This window comes from Leucopleurus acutus (genome assembly GCF_964270905.1).
Source record: "Leucopleurus acutus genome assembly, chromosome: 20".
NCBI lineage: Eukaryota > Metazoa > Chordata > Mammalia > Artiodactyla > Delphinidae > Leucopleurus > Leucopleurus acutus.
Window position 1 is genome coordinate 52,255,807 of NC_139162.1, and position 18,286 is coordinate 52,274,092.

An 18,286-nucleotide genomic window follows, 5' to 3' on the forward strand; every position below is an offset into this window, starting at 1 on the left:
CACAAAGTTAGTGGCTTAAATAAAACAATGCAAACATATCATCTTACAACTCAGGAGGTCAGAAGTCTGCAATGGGTCTCACTGAGCTAAAATTAAGGTGTCAGCAGGGGTTGGGAATTTGTCCCAAGGGCACTAGGGAGCCATAGAGGATCTGTGAGCAGAGGAGAGGTAGGCTTAGCTCTGGCTGAAAGACACTGATGTAACCTAAGGTGACAGGTACAGTACTATACCAGTGGTAGAAGCTCAGGGCACTCTGGGGGCCTGAAGAAGACACCTTTCCCAACTTGAGTGTGTGTGTGTGTGTCTGTGTGTGAGGTGAAGGCGAGAGAGATGGCAGGAATCTTCCCAAGGCAGGTGCCACTTCACCGAGTTTTTTTTTCCCCAGCCTTATTGGGGTGTAATTGACAGTTAAAAGTTGTATATATTTCAGTTCTACAATGTTATTTCTTAAGGTGTGCAACATGATAATTTAACATACATATGCACTGTGAAATGATTACCACAATCAAGTTAATTAACACATCCGTCACCTCACATACTTACCTTTTTTATTTGTGGTGAGAACACTGGAGATACACTCTCACGGGACTTCCCTGGTGGCGCAGTGGTTAAGACTCCGCCTACGAATGTAGGGGACATGGGTTCCAGCCCTGGTCTGGGAAGATCCCACATGCCGCGGAGCAACTAAGCCCGTGCACCACAACTACCGAGCCCACGTGCCACAACTACTGAGCCCACGTGCCACAACTACTGAGCCCGCGTGCCTAGAGCCCGTGCTCCACAAGAGAAGCCACAGCAGTGAGAAGAAGCCCGCGCACCGCAACGAAGAGTAGCTCTCACTCGCCACAGCTAGAGAAAGCCCGCACGCAGCAACGAAGACCCAACACAGCCAAAAATAAACTACTTAAAAAAAAAAATCCACTCAGCCACTTCCAAGTATACCATACAGTCTTGTTAAATACAGTCACCATGCCATGCATTAGATCCTCAGAACTCACTCATAGCTAAAAGTTTGTCTTTTCTGACCAACAACTCTCTGTTTCCCTGACCTCCCAGCTGCTGGCAGCCACCATTTTACTCTCTGGGTCTATTAATTTGCCTTTTTTAGATTCCCCATATGTGACACCATACAGTATTAGTCTTTGACTAATTTCACTTAGCATAATGTCCTCCAGGTTAATGGCAGGTTTTCCTTCTTTTTGTGGCCAAATAATATTCCATTGTGTGTATATACACACATCTTCTTTATCCATTAGCCAATGGACATTTTTTTTGTTGTTCTTTTGTTCTTGGCCGAGCTGCGTGGCTTGTGGGTTCCTAGTTCCCAGACCAGGGATTGAACCCACGCCCTCGGCAGTGAAGGCAGTGAAAGCGTGGAGTCCTAACCACTGGACCACCAGGGAATTCCCTCTAGTTGTTATTTTGCTAGGGATCTTCACACCTTTTTCCATAGTGGCTGTACCAGTTTACATTCCTCCTCACCCTCTCCGACACTTATCTGTGTCTTTTTGATAATAGCCATCCTAACAGGTGTGTGAGGTGATACCTCATTGTGGTTCTGATTTGCATTTCCCTGGTGATCAGTGATTGCACTGGGTCTTGAAGGACAATGAGGACCTAATTAGGTTAGAAAAGTGGTGGTGGGAGAGCATCCCTGGCAGAGGAAACAGCCAGTGCGGCCTTTGCACATGCTGTTTCCAGAGGTGAGAAACAGCTTTGAGGAAACTAGTGGTTTCAGTCGTGGCCCCCAAAAGATAATGTCCTAACCCCGGAACCTATGAATGTAACCTTATTTGGAAAAAGTCTTTGCAGATGTAATTAAGTCAAGGATCTCGAGATATCCTGGGTTATCCAAGTAGACCCTACATCTAAATACAATTTCCCTTATAAGAGGCAAAAGAGGAGAAGACAGAAGAGGAAAAAGCCATGTGAAGTTGGAGACAGAAATTGAACTCAATTTCTAGCCTCCCTCCCCTTCCCTCGAGGTTGGAGGTGAGAGGTCGGTAAGTTAGACTTCTTCCTGTGCCTCCAAGCCCCAACCCTCTAATCACATGACTGGTTTTTCTGGTCCTGACCAGCCCCCATCCTGAGTCCCTCATTAGTGTAAACTCAGGTGTGGTCAGGGAGCACCCCTCATCTATGAATAACAAAGACAAGCCTATCACCTGGAAGTTCCAAGGACTTAGAGTTTGTCTCCCAGGAAACAGCCGGAGACCAGATGCATTCTCCAATATACCACAAAAATGCCGAAGGGGCCAGGATCCACTTGTTCATTCATTTAACAAATGTTGACTGAGCACTTGCCGTGAGCCACGCACAGTTCTTGGTGCTGGAGATCCAGCAGGGTAAGCGGACACTCACCGTGATCCTCCCAGAGCTGACGTCCTCATAGGGACAACTGACAATAAAGAAGAAAAGTAAACGGCAATGGTGTGTCAGAAGGTCATGAGTGGCGAGGGAGAGAGCAAAGCAGGGATGAGTGGGAGTGCTGGGAGGGGGGTGCAACTCGAAAAAGGGTGGTTGGGGAAGGCTTTGCCTTGTGTAGTTGAGCAAAGACCTGAATGAGATCAGGTTGAGCCATGTGGGTATCTGGGGGAAGGGCATTCCAGGCTGAGAGAACCACCAGTGCAAAGGCCCTGGGCCAGGAGCATGCCTGCCTTAGGCCAGCTTGGCTGGATTTGAGCGAAGAGGGAGGAGAGCGGAGGCAGGGGACAGGGCCAGATCCTGCAGGTCTGTCTAGGCCACAGTGAGGACTTGGACTTTTGTGGCAGGTACGGGGTTGGGCGGTGGCATTGGAGCAGAGGAGGGACGTGAGGGGACTTAGGTCTTCACAGGCTCCCTCTGGCTGCATATGGAGAACAGGCTGTGGCAGGTGAGGGCTGAGGCAGGGAAGCTGATAAGGTGAGTAGGGAACAGTGATATTCAGGCAGGTGATGGTGGTGGCAGTGGGAGTGATGAGAGGTGGTCGGATTCTGGATACATTTTGATGGTCAGCCAACAACTTTGCTGACGGACTGGACTATCAGCGGATAGTGAGAGGCAAACAGAGTCACAAGTCCCCTCCATGCCTTTGGGCCTGAACACCTGGAAGGATGGAGCTGTCACTTACCTCGATGTGGAAGGTGACCGGGGTTGGGGGCTGGGGCAGAGGTTTCAAGGCAAAGATGAAGGGCTCAGGGTGACCGCCTCCTGGCCCTGTGTGATTAGCTCTAGCTAGAGGCAGATCCATGTTGGAACCGCAGCTCCCCATTCACTCTGTCCCCCCCCCTATGGAACAACCCAACCTCAGCCCGCTTGAGCGGGAGTCCCACTGAGGCGCCCTTTGCGGCGTCAGCTGCCACTGTCACCACCAGGTGGCGCCCCTTGCACCAGCCCGATTCCCCCCCCTCCCAGCTCACTATCTCCCCCCAATATTTCCTTTCACTTTCGATCTCTGGCTGTCACCCGGCGTGGCCCCTTCCACACCCAGCTGGGGCAGCCTGGTGCGTGAGGAGAAAGGGGATCCTGGTCCCCGAAGGGCGGGGCCGGGATCCCCCTCTTGGGGCTGAGCGGAGAGGGGTGGGGGTGGGATTCCTGGGTCCCTGGCCCGGGGAGGGCTGCAGGCACCGGACGTCGGGGTTCTTAGAAGGAGAGATGAGGAGTTTTCACCATAACCGTGCTTCACGCAGGAAGCTCTATAGAGTAGGAGGCGGAAACTTAGCCACATCAAAGGACCGAGGGAGGGGCGGAGGGGCGGGGAGGGGGAGGGGCGGGGAGGTGAAGGGGCGGGAGGGGCGGGCAAGGAAGGGGCTGGGGTGCGGGGGTCCGAGACTCGCTCTTCTGTCCCTTCCAAGATCCGGCCACAGGCATGAGGGGCCCCGGGCCGAAATGATAGTGCTGGCGCCAGCCTGGAGCCCAACTGTGCGTATCCCTGGGGGTTAAGGTGGGGGAAAGGAAGAGCGGTGTCAGGATGGGCAGAGCTGAGAGGGGAGATGGACAGAGTTGGGGTGGACAGGGTGTGGGGAGATGGACAGGGGTGGGGAAGATGGACAGAGTTGGGAGGAGATGGACAGAGTTGCGGGGAGATGGACGGGGTGGGGAGAGATGGGTAAGGGTCGGGGGAAGAAACAGGGAGGTGGGTACAAATGGTAAAGCTGGGACCCAGATCTAGGGAGAAACAAGAGAGATGAGCATGGAGGGGCAGAGGGATGGACAGAGATGAGAAAATTCTGAGCAGAAGTGAGCAGAAGTGGAGAGAGATGGGTCGAGGTGGGGAGATGGGGGGCGAAACAGATGGGGCAGAGGAGGGTGAAAACTGGTCAGCGCCCGACCAGAGGCAGAAAGAGATACAGGAAAGATGGTCAGAGGTGGGCACACAGGAGCCAAGAGGAGGAGGAGCTGAGAAGTGGAAGAGCTGGAAAGGAGAAAGAGGGAAGAGAGAAAAGGGGGCCGGAGGGGGCAGCCTCGACAAGGGAGGGGGCGGGGCGGGGCCAATGGAGGCCTCACCCCGCGCCGCCCGCAGACCTCGCTGCTGCTGCTGCTGCTGCTCAGCCCCCGCCTCCGCGGGGCCCCGGACTGCTCCTTCCCCCACAGCCCCATCTCCTCCACCTTCACCAGCACCATCGGCAAGCTGGTGAGCGTCCCTGCTCCAAATCTGAGGCCCAGGTTCTGTCTCTAGGTCTGAGTTCCCCCTGTCTAGGTCTCGGTGGGTGGCTCCCTGTCTCCCCACTCTGGGTCCCCGGCTCCCCTCCCAAGTCCCTGCTCCCTTCTCTCTGGGTCCCTGTCCCCCTCTCTCCGGGTCCCCGCCCCCTCCGGGTCTCTGTACCTCTCTCTCTGGGTTCCCATCTCCCCACCCTGGGTCCCGCCCCCTTCTCTCTGGGCCGCTGTCCCCCCGCCCCCAGGTCCCCATAGCTCTCTTTCCTCCTGTCTGCAGCCAGGCCTGACTTTGTTTTCTCCCGCAGTCTGACTACCTGCTTCAAGATTACCCAGTCACTGTTGCCTCCAACCTGCAGGACGTGAGTCACAGATGGGAGGGGCCCGGGATGGAGGTGGGAAGGAGAGATTCGAGACTCACCACCCCTCAGGGACCCAGGCTAGTGTGCTGACCCGGCCCCCTCCTCCCCCGGGACCCTGGAGTCCCGGCCCCCAGCCCCACCAGTCTAAGCCCCCTGCCCCCTCCGCCCACGGGACCCAGAGCCTGGGTGGTCTCTCCCCAGGACGAGCTCTGTGGGGCTTTCTGGCGTCTGGTCCTGGCCCAGCGCTGGATGGGACGGCTCAAGACTGTGGCTGGGTCCCAGATGGGGAAACTGCTGGAGGCTGTCAACACCGAGATACACTTCGTCACCTCATGTGCCTTCCAGGTCAGCCCTGAACTGGGGGAACAAGTGAGGGGAGCGCGATGCTTTCCTAGGGATTGGAAGCAAAGGTCTGCTAGGACTTACTGGAGATTTCCTTTGACCTGATCAGCCTGAGGGAGGTGGAGCTGGAAGCCCAGTCCTGCTGGGGTCCCTCAGTGCTGGGAAGGGACAATTCTCTAAGTACTGGAGGATGGCCAGGGGTCTGAGCCCAATGCACCAATTCTAAGTTTGTTTCTCAGGCCCTGTTGAAGGATATTGCTAAGGGGTTCTCACCCCTAGCAACCCGGAGAAGGAGGGGATCTAAACTCCCTCCTGATCCAGGTCTGACCGCATTGCTAAGGAGGCTTCCCCCTAGCAACCTGGGGGAGCAAGGCTCCAAACTCTCTGTGAGACCCAGGGCTTGCCCTTGACCTGAGGTGACGCTAGGGGTGATGCTGTGGTGACGTCTCCCTCCCCTGCCCCCAGCCCCTCCCCAGCTGTCTTCGCTTCGTCCAGGCCAACATCTCCCACCTCCTGCAGGACACTTCCCAGCAGCTGGTGGCCTTGAAGCCCTGGATCACCCGGCGGAATTTCTCCAGGTGCCTGGAGCTGCAGTGTCAGCCGGGTAAAGGTGCCCAGCACCCCATAGCCCACCGCCCCACCCCCTCCTCTCTCACCTTCACTAGGCCCTCACCCCTTCCACTCAGGGCTCCCCAGACCCCACCGTGTTCCTATGGGCTGTGTGACTTTGGGCCTGTCATCCCCCTCTGGGCCCCAGTTTACCCATCTCTGAGAAGGGATTAACCAATCCTGCCTGTTTCTCTGAGGTAGCCGTATGCCATAGAAATAGAATGAGAGTCACACATTTAAGTGTAAATTTTCTTGTAGCCATGTTTAAAAAAAGTTAAAAAGAAAAAAGGTTAATTCACTTATTTTTCAGGATTTTTTTTTTTTTTTTTTTTTTTGCGGTACGCGGGCCTCTCACTGCTGTGGCCTCTCCCATTGTGGAGCACAGGGTCTGGACGTGCAGGCTCAGCGGCCATGGCTCACGGGTCCAGCCGCTCCGCGGCATGTGGGATCTTCCCGGACCGGGGCACGAACCCGTGTCCCCTGCATCGGCAGGCGGACTCTCAACCACTGAGCCACCAGGGAAGCCCAGGATTCTTAATGTTTGTTATTTTTTAGCATATTATTGGTGGATTTATTTTTAAAACTTTTTTATGTTGGGATAATTACAGATTCAAAGGAAAGGGGCATAGAAACTGTACAGGGAGGTCCTGCACACCCTTCACCCAGCCTCCCCAGTGGTACCTTTTGCTTGGTAACATTAATTCTAGCACAATGTCAAAACCAGGAAATTGACATGGGTGCAATCCACAGAGTTTATTCAGAGTTTACCAGTTATATATGAGTGCATGCATGTGTATGTGTATTAGTTTGTTACAGCTGCTGTAACAAAGTACCACCAACCAGGTGATTGAAGCAGCAGCAGTTTATCTTCTTACAGTTGGGAAATTGAGGGGTCAGCAGGACCAGCTTCTTCTGAGGGCTGTGAGGGAAGGATCTGTTTCAGGTCTCTCTCCTTGGCTTATAGATGGCCATTTTCATGTTCACATGGCACTCTCCCCCTATGCATATCTCTGTGTCTAGATTTCCCCTTCTTATAAGGATACCAGTCATATTGTATTAGGGCCCACCATTAACAACCTCATTTTAACTTGATCACCTCTTTGCAGACCTGATCTCCAAATAAGGGCACATTCTGAGGTACTGTGGGTTAGGATTTCATCGTATGAATTTTGAGGGACACATTCAACCCCTAAAAGAGAGAGTGTGTGTGTGTGTGTGTATGTATGTGTATCTATGTAATTTTTTCACACATGTAGCTTTGTGTAACCACATGTGAGTTTGTGCAACTAGATCTCGTCCTAAAACTCCCATCCTAACCCGTCAGCCAGTAATCTGTTCTCTATAATGATGTTATTGAATTTATTATTATTATTATTATTTTTTTTTTTTTGGCTGTGCTGCATGGCTTGTGGGATCTTTGTTCCCCAACCAGGGATCAAAGCCGTGCCACCTGCAGTGGAAGCGCATAGTCCTAACCACTGGACCGCCCGGGAATTCTGTGATGTTATTGAATTTATTTATTTATTTAGTGGAGCCTTAACCACTGGACCACCAGGGAAGTTCCTTGAATTTAATTCTCATAATTTTATAAATTTTAAAATAATATTTAAATCACAAATTTTGGGAGGGTGCATGCCCCGCAACTTGTGGGATTTTAGTTCCCTGATCAGGGATCGAACCAGGGCCCTCGGCAGTGAGAGCTCAGAGTCCTAACCACTGGACCGCCAGGGAAGTCCCTAAACCAGAAATTTTACTAACTCAATATTTTTTATTTAACCCAATATATTTTAACCCAAAATAATATCATTTCAACACATAATCAATATTTTTAAAAATTACTTCATGAGGTATTTCACATCCTTTTTTCCCTACTAAGTCTTTAAGAATTGGTGTGTATTTTACACGGACAGCACATCTCAGTTCAGATTGGCTGCAGGTCACATATTTATTCGCCACGTGAGGCAAGTGGCCGCCATATTGGATGGGCCAGCCCTAAAGTTTCAAAGTGGGGAATTCCCTAGAGGTCCAGTGGTTAGGACTCTGAGCTTTTGCCGCCAAGGGCACAGGTTCATTCCCTGGTCAGGGAGCTAAGATCCTGCAAGCCACGCGGTGCGGCCAAAAAAAAAAAAGTTTCAAAGTGAAATAACTTTATTGGAATATGACGAGAGACCACGCCCTGTGAAAACTTAACTTGTTCAGTTTATTAAGGTTTCCTTTACGGCCAAGTATATAATCAGTTTTGTAACTGAACAAGGTCTTAGGAAAATAATAGTTTGTTTTGTTTTTTGGTACGATCAGGGTTGAATCAGTGTGTATATATTCTATCAACCTTATCTTGGTATTATTCAGAGACTTTCTGTCTTCGTTATATTTGTCTACAAGATGTGTCAAGTTCTGAGAGGGATGGTTAAAAACCTCCCGCTCTAGGGACTTGCCTGGCGGTCCAATGGTTAGGACTCCATGCTTCCACTGCAGGGGGGCACAGGTTCCATCCCTGGTCAGATCCCGCAAGTTGTGCAGGGGGTGGGGGTGGGGGGACATAAGAAAACCTCCCACTCTAATTATATTCTTCTCAGTTTCTTCCTGCATTTCCAATCATTTAGTCATTTATATATATTTTTTTAATTAATTAATTTATTTATTTTTGGCTGCGTTGGGTCTTCATTGCTGCGCGCGGGCTTTCTCTAGTTGCGGCGAGCGGGAGCTACTCTTTGTTGCAGTGCGCGGGCTTCTCATTGCGGTGGCTTCTCCTGTTGCGGAGCACGGGCTCTAGGCGCATGGGCTTCAGTAGCTGTGGTGAGTGGGGTCAGTAGTTGTGGTGCATGGGCTTAGTTGCTCCGCGGCATGTGGGATCTTCCCGGACCAGGGATCGAAGCCATGTCCCCTGCACTGGCAGGCGGATTCTTAACCACTGTGCCACCAGAGAAGTCCTAGTCATTTATATTTAACGTTGTCATTTGTATTTACATGTATCACTAATCATTCATTCAACCAACCTTTATTAACCATCTCCCTGGCGCCTGGCATTGGAGACACAGCACAGAACAAGATCAAGTCCATGTCCATGGGAGGCTGACCTGCTAATCAAGGAGACAGACGATAAACATGTAAACATATAATTAATCAGGAAAGTGAGTGTAATGAGACCCATGCAGGCAAATTAAAACAGGGTGATGGAATCATGGGCTGAGGTGGTTAGCTGGAAAGTCACTGAAAGTTGTGAAAAAGGGAACAGCCAGTGCAAAGGCCCTGAGGCAGAAACCTGCCTACCTGTTTAAGGAATCATGAGGAGGCCCCAGTGGCTGAGGCCAAGTAAGCAAAGGGGAGAAGGTGGGTGGTGAGGGTACAGAAGAAACAAAGGGGCCCAGATCAAGTAGGGCCTTGTGAGACATCATAGCTTCACACTTTGTATCTTTCATTGTTCTATCATCTGTCCATTCATCCACTCAGATATTTACTTTATGTAAATTAAACTATTATTTAGTAAGCACTAAGTAGTAGGTTCTGGCAATAAGGCTCCTCTCACCCTCGTGTAGCTCATAGACTATTGGGGGAAGAAGACAAATAAGCAAATCGATACATAAGCACTAGACACACATTTGTCCCTTTATAAAATAAAATGTAGGGAATTCCCTGGAGGTCCACTGGTTAGGACTTCCGCACTTCCACTGGCAGGGGCCTGGGTTTGATCCCTGGTCGGGGAACTAAAATCCCACATGCCGTGTGGGCAAAAAGAAAAAAAAAGTACAGTGATATATTTGAAATAAAAAGTTATTAATGGCTTTAAAAAATAAATAAAATTCAACCTTACTACATGCTAGACACTGTTCTAAGCACTTTCGGTATATTCATGCATTTAATCTTTGTGACAACCTTATGAATTCGATACAATAATTATCCCCATTTTATGGATGAGGCGACTGAGGCCCAGAGAAGTGAGCAGCCCACCTGAGGTCACACAGCAGGACCAGGCAGGCCTTTTTTTCCTTCCCTGGCCTGCCCCTTCTTCTCAGTCACCCAGCCTCCTCTCTCCTGGCAGACTCCTCCACCCTGCTGCCCCCAAGGAGTCCTGGGGCCTTGGGGGCCACATCCCTGCCGGCCCCGCAGGCCCCTCTTCTGCTTCTCTTGCTGCTGCTGCTGCTGCCCGTGGCCCTCCTGCTGCTGGCCGCTGCCTGGTGCCTGCACTGGCGAAGGAAGAGACAGAGGATGCCTTACCCTGGGGAGCGGGTGAGCCAGTGGGGTGGGCAGAGGGCGTGGCCGGAGTCAGCTGATCCTTTGGGGGCCATAGGTGCCCTACCTGGAGCACTGACTCCTCATCAACCTGAGGACCCTGGACTTGGTGTTGGCGTGGGTGGCATGTGTGGTGGGGGCCGGGTGGGGAACTTGAGTAGGGAAGGGGTGGGTCAGTCCGTGTGCAAGAAGACCCTTCTGGGGCCATGGAGGGGGACAGACTGGAACAGACAGCAGACTGGAGGCCAAAGAGGAGGCTGCTGGGCGAGGGTTCAGGGAGAGAGGACAAGGCCTGAGCCAGGGCCGGACCATGGGGACGGAGAGGAGGGGACGGGCAGAGTCAGGGGTCAGGGATCATTGGGAGGGATGGGGCTGGAGACTGACAGGCTTGGTGGGGGGTGCGAGGAAGGAGGAAGGGGAGGTGACGCAAGCAGAGGACGCTGGGTCTGGCCCAGTGGGGAGCCTGGGGGGAAGAGGGAGATTCGGGAAAGACAGTGAGCTCGGTGGGGACCTGCAAGCATGAGGACACCGCCCACCCTGACCTCCAGGGAGGTATACAGGAGTCTACAAGCCAGGAGAGAGCGGCCTCCTGGAGCAGGCAGAGGGGACCGCCTCTGCAAAGCTCTGCTGGTGTGAAAAAGGTCAGAGGGATCTAACAAGAAACATCTGGCGTCAATGGCTCACACGTAGAGTGCCTCAGTGTCTCAGGTCTTGCGCTGGAGCTTCCTACAGATTAAGTCACTTAATTGAGAAGCTGGTGCCATTATTATCCCCATTTCACAGAGGCGGAAACCAAGGCCCAGAGAGGTAAGTCATTTGCCAAAAGTCACACAGCTCGTGAGTGACAGAGCCAAGATTTGACTCTGGGCCTTCTGATTCCGGCTTCTGTGCCTTTCACTCTTTTGCCTCAGTTTCCTTATCTGTACAAAAGACTCTAATAATAATCCTTCTACCATAGAGTTGTTGAGAGGTTAAGGGAAGTGACCACAAAAAACCCTTTGAGCAATGCTGTCCAAGGAAATAGAATATAAGCCACACCACACATGTGATTTTAAATTTTCTAGTAGCTGAATCTTTTTTTTAAAGTAAAAATAAGCAGGTCAGTATAAAGAATATATTTTAGGGAATCCCCTGGTTGTCCAGTGGTTAGGACTCTATGCTTCCACTGCAGGGGGCACGGGTTTGATTCTTGGTTGGGGAACTAATATCCCATAAGCCCAGTGGCGTGGTCAAAAAAAAAAAGAATATATTTTATTTCACCCTGTTTATCCAAAATGTTGTCATCTCAACATGTAATCAATACTTTAAAAAATTATCAATGAGATATTTTTACATTCTTTTTTTCATACCAGGTCTTCAGAATGTAGTGTGTATGCACCACTCACAGCACATCTCAATGCATATGCGAAATTATCAGAAATATTTGATCAGTATTTAGATTCCATGAAATTTACAGTTGCATAAGTAGATTCGTATACTCAAGTTCTTTGAAACCTACAGAAGTTTTCCAATAACTAGATCACGGAACAATTTCTAAATTAAATGATCTTTCATGTCAGCATTTGTTTTGGGGAGTACTTTTTTTTTTTTTGGCTGCATTGGGTCTTCGTTGCTATGCACGGACTTTCTCTAGTTGTGGTGAGCAAGGGCTACTCTTTGTTGTGGTGCTGTGGTGCGAGGTCTTCTCATTGCAGAACACAGGCTCTAGAGTGCAGGCTCAGTACTTGTAGTGCACGAGCTTAATAGCTCTGCAGCATATGGGATCTTCCCAGACCAGGGCTCGAACCCTTGTCCCCTGCATTGGCAGGCGGACTCCTAACCACTGCGCCACCAGGGAAGTCCCGGGCAGTACTTTTTATTACAATTCTTTTTGAGATACAATTTTTTTTTTTTTTTTTTTTTTTTTTTGGCCACGCCTCGCAGGAGCTTCCCTGACCAGGGATTGAACCTGTGCCCCCTGCAGTGGAAGCTCAGAGTTTTAACCACTGGACCGCCAGGGAAGTCTGAGATACAACTTTTTTTTTTTTAAAACACATTTTCTATCTTTTTTTTTTTTAAGTCTTTATTGAATTTGTTACAATATTGCTTCTGTTTTATGTTTTGGTTTTTTGGTCGCGAGGCATGTGGGATCTTAGCTCCCCAACCAGGGACCAGGGACCAGGGACCAGGGATCGAACCTGCATGCACTGCATTGGAAGGTGAAGTCTTAATCACCAGACCACCAGGGAAGTCCCCGAGATACAATTTTCAATTGAGAAGTTTTCCTCCTACCCTTGTCCCTGTTCACACCTTGTTTTCCCACTCTCCCAATAACCACACTATTAGTTTAAGTTTAAATTAGGTAAAATGAAAAACTCATTGTCTCAGTTTTGCTGGCCACATTTAGAGTGCACAGTATTCACATGTGGCTGGTATCACAGCTGTCCTGGAGAGCGCAGATCTCTCATGGTTGCAGAGAGTTAGTTCTCTTGGCCAGCGATGCCCACACAGTGAGCATTCAGGGTGAATGGAGTTGTTTTTGGCATTGAGACTGTGCCAAGCCCTGAGCTTGTTGCTTTCCTCTCCTCTGTCCACGGAGCCTCAAACAGCCCAGTGAGTCATCTATCATCCCATTTTACAGAGGAGGACACTGAGGCCCAGAGAGAGGAGTCACCTGCCCGAGGACACAGAGTCGGAACTTGGAGGAAGTCAGCTAGAAACTGGTCCTTTCCTTGGCCACATTGCTCCTGTCACTGTCTCCCCAGGATGGAGGCAACGCCAGCACCCAGCAGCAGCCCCGGCCTCACCCTCCCCACTCTGTACAAAGCCCTTGTCCCCAGGAAATTGTATATAAATCATCCTTTTCTACCAGCTCTGGCCAGGCCTGTCTGTGGATGGGACAGGGTGAGTGGATGGGGCAGTTTGGGTTTGGGTCTTGGTTTTTCAGTTAATGCAGTGTTTCATTCAATACCTATTCTCTGAGGCCTCCTGGGCCCCAGGGCCGGTGCAGGTCAGGGCTGGGACCCACACGTGAGTGAGAACCAGCCCCACCCTCTCAGGGTTCCTGGTCCATGGGGGAGAAGACAGGGGCCCCAGAGAGCCCCAGTACAGGATGACACACGCTCTAATGGAGGTAGCATAGGCACTGTGGGAGCCCCGAGGATGTACCTGAGCCAGCCTGAGATAACAGGGAAGCTCTCTAGAGCGAAGGACTCAAGCCAGATTTTAGAAGGTGGGGGTGGAGGGAAGGCCATCCCAGTCAAGGGGAACCGCCAAAGCAAAAGCTTTGTCCAGAAAGTCCAGAAAGTGAGAAGCTCCTTTGGGGGAACACTCAGGCATCTAGAAGTCATTCCTTCATGCGTTAGATCTCATGGGGAAGACTATCTCCACCTTTTTGACAGGTTGAGGACACTGAGGCCCATACATGGCCAGGGATTTAGCCAGATCACAAGGAAGCCGGACAGGCACCGGAATCCAGATCTCTAAGCCTAGACTGAGCGCAAAAGGGCATGCCTCGTTGCCCGCTGTGGGCCTACACGTATTATCGCTTTAGGGGGTAAGAGCGCTTCTCTCCACCTTCTCGCCCCCGTCCCACCGCAAACACAGCGGACAACTCGCGCGAGGATTACCAGCCCCTCCTAAATACGGCAACGGAGGCTGAACAGCCCCGCCCCCGCAGAGCCCCCACCTACACCACGTGATCTCGCCCGGCACAGCCATGGCCGCCTAGGTTCGATAGAAACGATACTGATTGGACAGTCAAAAGACGACCCGCCTTCCAGTGGGCCTTTCTGCGCACGCGCACGGCACTCTGGCCCGTGAAAAGACGGAAAGCGGCCGTGTTGCGTCACTTCCTCCGCCCCTGTTTCAAGGGATAAGAAACCCTGCGGTTAAGGTTCCTTCTTTCCCAGGCGGCTGCCGAAGATGGCGGAGGGGCAGGTACAGGCTCTTCGCGGGCCGGGGCGGTGTGGGGCCGGGGTGGGGTCGAGACCGGACCGGGGTTGGACCTCTTTCCCCTCGTAAGTGTACTGTGGAACTTAAGATCGATAACTGAGCAAAACAGAAAGCTTTCGGGGTAAGAGGAACCCAAAACGGGAATATAAAGCGGTTTTTACGCTCTGGGCTGGCTAGAATGCGGCATCGTTTTTCCCCCAGGGGGCAATGATCGGGGCTTCCAGCACAAGAAAAGTTATTTTAAAACTAGGCCTGATTTACCTTTATCTTGGCCGGGTCTTGGCCGAATTGGGCCCGTGTGTCCCCAGCGGTGGGGAAGCACGCGGAAGGCAGCTGCGCGGCCAGGGGACGAAGAGAAGACGAGGATTGGTCAAAATGGAGGGTATTTTCGCCCTGCCCAAAGCGCGGGTTGTTTCGGCCTCGTGGGAGTGCGTATTAGGGGTCTCCTGCAGCTGTGGGTATTTTAGCGCGAAATCTTTGCAGCGGGTCGAGAGAGCTCCTGCCTACAGGGCATGCAGGCGCGAGTTGCTCTTTTCCTTTCTCCTGGGGGTCGAGGAACTCTTTAAAGGTGTGCTGGTGCTGGAAACAGGATTGTAATGAAATGTTTACAGCACTGGGATATCCTTTGTCCTTAACGATCTGGAGGTCCTCAAGGACGGCAGCAGAAACTTAACTCTGACTTGGCCCAGTTTTCTTGGGTAACCAATTAGATATAAAGGAGGGGATGGCTCTGGAAGGGGTCTACCTGTGATGGGTCTATGGTTCCGGAAGGAAAACCACGTTTGGGGCCAGGCAAGTGGTAGAGTTCTCCGAACCTGTGTCCCTGCATTTACGGCTCCTGGTATAGTTTGCCTTGTATTTTGTGTAATTCAGCTCATTTATCATAGTGTTCCTGAGGCAGATATTGGAGATTTGGAGGGTTTTGACCAAAGTCACATTGTCAGGAAGTCTGGTTTTAGATTCTGTAGCCTTTTACACTGGCTTCCAACAATCAGAACATGTATAGGAAGCCCTTGGTAAAGAGTTGGGACTTCTACTCTTGACAAGAAGTTGAGGATTGGCGTTTGAGCAGTTCGCGGGAGGATGCAAATCTAGTCAGTACCAGAGCCAGCCAGGGCTTTTGACTACCCTTCCTAGTTTCATCTGCTCTGAACCTTCATGCTAGAAAAACATCTTTGAGACTAGGACAGAATCAGATTCTGTCGAGATTCTAAGGTTTGTATCCAGATCACAGGTTCTTCTGCCTGGAGGATCAGTATTGCCAGTCTGGATTCAGATTGTAGCTCATTCGCTGATTGTCAGGCATAATCTGGGCATAAAGATTCTTGCCCTTCAAGCAGCTGAGATGTGAGGGGAGTCCTTGGGTATCTTACCCCACTCACTGAAATCCTGAGTCGTTTGTTCTCTTGGCCATCTCTGTATAGTGAGGCTTAGTTCCTAGTTCCTGTGTCTCTTACTTGGTTAGCAGGCACCCTGGGAGGTAGGTGAAATGATCAAGTAGGGAGGAATGATTGTTTGAGGTGGGGAGTCAAAGCTGTGGGTGCCTCTGAGTCCTCTCAACCTATCTCCAACAGGTCCTGGTTCTCGATGGCCGAGGCCATCTCCTGGGCCGCCTGGCGGCCATCGTGGCTAAGCAGGTGCTTCTGGGTAAGTCTGCCCCCTGCCCACAGCTTCCCCAGACATGAGCCTCGAGGTCAGTGATGAGCAAAAATCACCATCTTTCGTTTGAGTCTGACGACCATGAGATCAACCCCATGCACCGCTCTGAGACCTGCCAGCCTCCTCCCCTCCTAGGTTGGGGGCTCTGGGCTCTGTCAGACTAACAAATTGAACTTAAGCACGAGTCCAGCTCCGCCGATTGCTGCTCTGTGACACGGGGCAGGAGACTCCGTGCCTTCCTTGTGCATTGTGGCCAGTTTGAGACGGAAGGAGCCTCCTTTCTGGGTCCTTAGCAGTAATTGGGCCTGCTTCCTAACCTTTGACCTCCTTGATGGTCTCATTTTCCATTCCCTCTAGGTCGAAAGGTGGTGGTTGTGCGCTGTGAGGGCATCAACATTTCTGGCAATTTCTATAGAAACAAGTGTGAGTGAGGGCCTGGGAGGGGGGCTGGAGAGGGTGGACCTCTGTGGGGCTCACACTTCACGGGCTCCTTCACGGGCTCCTAAGCAGTCCCACCAGTGGGGGGAGGTCCTAGTCTGAGTTCCCGAACACGCCCTCGGAAGAAAGGTTGTGTGCTGCGTTGGAAGGAGTTACCATCTGCCTGAGGACTCTTGAGGCCTCACACACTCTCCCCTCTTGCCAGTGAAGTACCTGGCATTCCTCCGCAAGCGGATGAACACCAACCCCTCCCGTGGCCCCTACCACTTCCGAGCCCCCAGCCGCATCTTCTGGCGGACAGTGCGAGGTGAGCTGGGCCTGAGGACCACAGGGGCTGATGGGGCGGGTGGCCGGTGATGAAGACTTTTCCCACTCTTGTTCGAGTTTCCCAACCATGAGATAACTCCACATGCACTACCATCTGAGGCCGCCTGCCTACCCGCCCACCCAGGTGGGGCAGCGGGGTCCTCGCATGCCCCGCTGAGCAGGTCTGTTGTCCTCTGCCCACAGGCATGCTGCCCCACAAGACCAAGCGAGGCCAGGCCGCTCTGGACCGCCTCAAGGTGTTTGATGGGATCCCGCCACCCTATGACAAGGTGAGCAAGACCCATCTCCCTCAGCAGCATCTTTGTGTCTGGCGTCCGTGATGTTCTGCAGTTACCTACATTGTTTGATCCTCGTGAAAACAGCACTGGCTGAGACGCCTGCCCCAGCCAGCCTTCTTCCCTGTCTGTCCCTCACTCCAGGTCTCTAAGTCCCTCTCCTTCTCTAACAGAAAAAGCGGATGGTGGTTCCTGCCGCCCTTAAGGTTGTGCGTCTGAAGCCTACACGGAAGGTGAGTTCCGGGGTCTGCTGAGTGATGCCTTGGGGTCCCAGGCTTCCTGGGGGGTGCACCTAGGGCCCTACGACTGGCAGATGATGGTTTTTTCTCACGATGGTCTGCGGATGCCACTGTGGGCAGTGCCGATAATGCCAATGGCTCAGCTGATGCCAGGAGGAGCAGAGAGCCCTGCCAGGGGTAGCCGTGTCTCTTGAGCGTGGGCTTGCTGAAAAGTTGTATGGCTAGACTGGGATCCTCTAGGACCGGATGTCAGCTCCCTTCCCCTAGTCACCCTGGCCTTGTCTTCTTACAGCTTCGTTTCTCCCTCTCCCCCCCCAGTTTGCCTACCTAGGGCGCCTGGCTCATGAGGTTGGCTGGAAGTACCAGGCAGTAACGGCTACACTGGAGGAGAAGAGAAAGGAGAAGGCCAAGATCCACTACCGGAAAAAGAAGCAGCTCATGGTGAGGGCGGGGCTGTGGCTGGAGGGGCACCACGTTTTCCGGGGCAGGGTCTGGGAGCTGATTACTCTTAACTTGGGTCTTAGTTGTGCCCTCAGAAGGCTCCGCCTAAGGCCCAGTGTGGGTGGCCCCCTGGGATAAGGGCAGTCCTAGGGAGCAGCCACTAACCACCACCTGTTACCTTGACCCCACAGAGGCTACGGAAGCAGGCCGAAAAGAACATAGAGAAGAAAATTGACCGATTCACAGAGGTCCTCAAGACCCATGGATTCTTAGTCTGAGCCCAATAAAATTGACTGTTTCTTCTTCATGCTTGGCCTGGCCTGCCCTTCCTCCATCGCCACCCTAGGATGTGGGGGACCCCAGGGGCTGCCATCCAGGTGCCACAGGCAGCCTGGGGCTTAGAAGACTGGGTATAGCAAAGGCGCCTTACCCACTGCTGTTTAAGAAAGGCCTTTTTAAAAGCGTAGACATTTGTAAGGGTTGTGCAGGCAGAATTTGCCTGTGACCTATTCATTCATGAGAGTTTTAGGACATGGACAGTTTGAACAACCAGTGCTGTTGCAATACTGGCAAAAGTGAGTTGGAAGACCTAATTGGAAGGGCCACTCACATCGCTTACAGGGAGTCTGTTTAAGCTTTCCACATGGTCAGGTACTATACTCTGCAGCTGTTAGGATGTGAGAGAATGCTTGGGCAGCACGAGTCTGGGGTTCTAAAAGGTGTTTATGGGGCTTCCCTGGTGGCGCAGTGGTTGAGAGTCCGCCTGCCGATGCAGGGGACACGGGTTCGTGCCCCGGGC

At 51.9% G+C, this 18,286-nt stretch overlaps 2 protein-coding genes across 2 annotated transcripts; both read left to right on the forward strand.

Moving 5' to 3' along the window:
• Positions 1–3,640: 3,640 nt before the first annotated feature.
• Positions 3,641–13,008, forward strand: FLT3LG (fms related receptor tyrosine kinase 3 ligand; the record flags this gene model as incomplete). The annotated part of the gene is made up of 8 exons (XM_082863206.1): positions 3,641–3,681; positions 3,834–3,900; positions 4,502–4,612; positions 4,941–4,994; positions 5,196–5,339; positions 5,802–5,940; positions 9,985–10,172; positions 12,796–13,008. Exons 2-8 carry the CDS (start codon positions 3,868–3,870, stop codon positions 13,006–13,008), a joined length of 882 nt encoding a protein of 293 aa, XP_082719332.1. The 5' UTR covers positions 3,641–3,681; positions 3,834–3,867.
• Positions 13,009–14,025: 1,017 nt separating this feature from the next.
• Positions 14,026–17,794, forward strand: RPL13A (ribosomal protein L13a). Its single transcript, XM_082862864.1, has 8 exons — positions 14,026–14,093; positions 15,683–15,755; positions 16,125–16,190; positions 16,411–16,512; positions 16,716–16,801; positions 16,981–17,040; positions 17,365–17,487; positions 17,679–17,794. The coding sequence occupies exons 1-8, from the start codon at positions 14,079–14,081 to the stop codon at positions 17,763–17,765; spliced, it is 612 nt and encodes a 203-aa protein (XP_082718990.1). The 5' UTR covers positions 14,026–14,078; the 3' UTR covers positions 17,766–17,794.
• The last annotated feature ends 492 nt before the right edge of the window (positions 17,795–18,286 follow it).

Coding starts and splice junctions, on each gene's coding strand:
- RPL13A (XM_082862864.1), top strand. Junction 15,756..16,124: donor GGCTAAGCAGGTGCTTCTGG/GTAAGTCTGCCC, acceptor CATTCCCTCTAG/GTCGAAAGGTGGTGGTTGTG. Junction 17,488..17,678: donor GGAAAAAGAAGCAGCTCATG/GTGAGGGCGGGG, acceptor TTGACCCCACAG/AGGCTACGGAAGCAGGCCGA.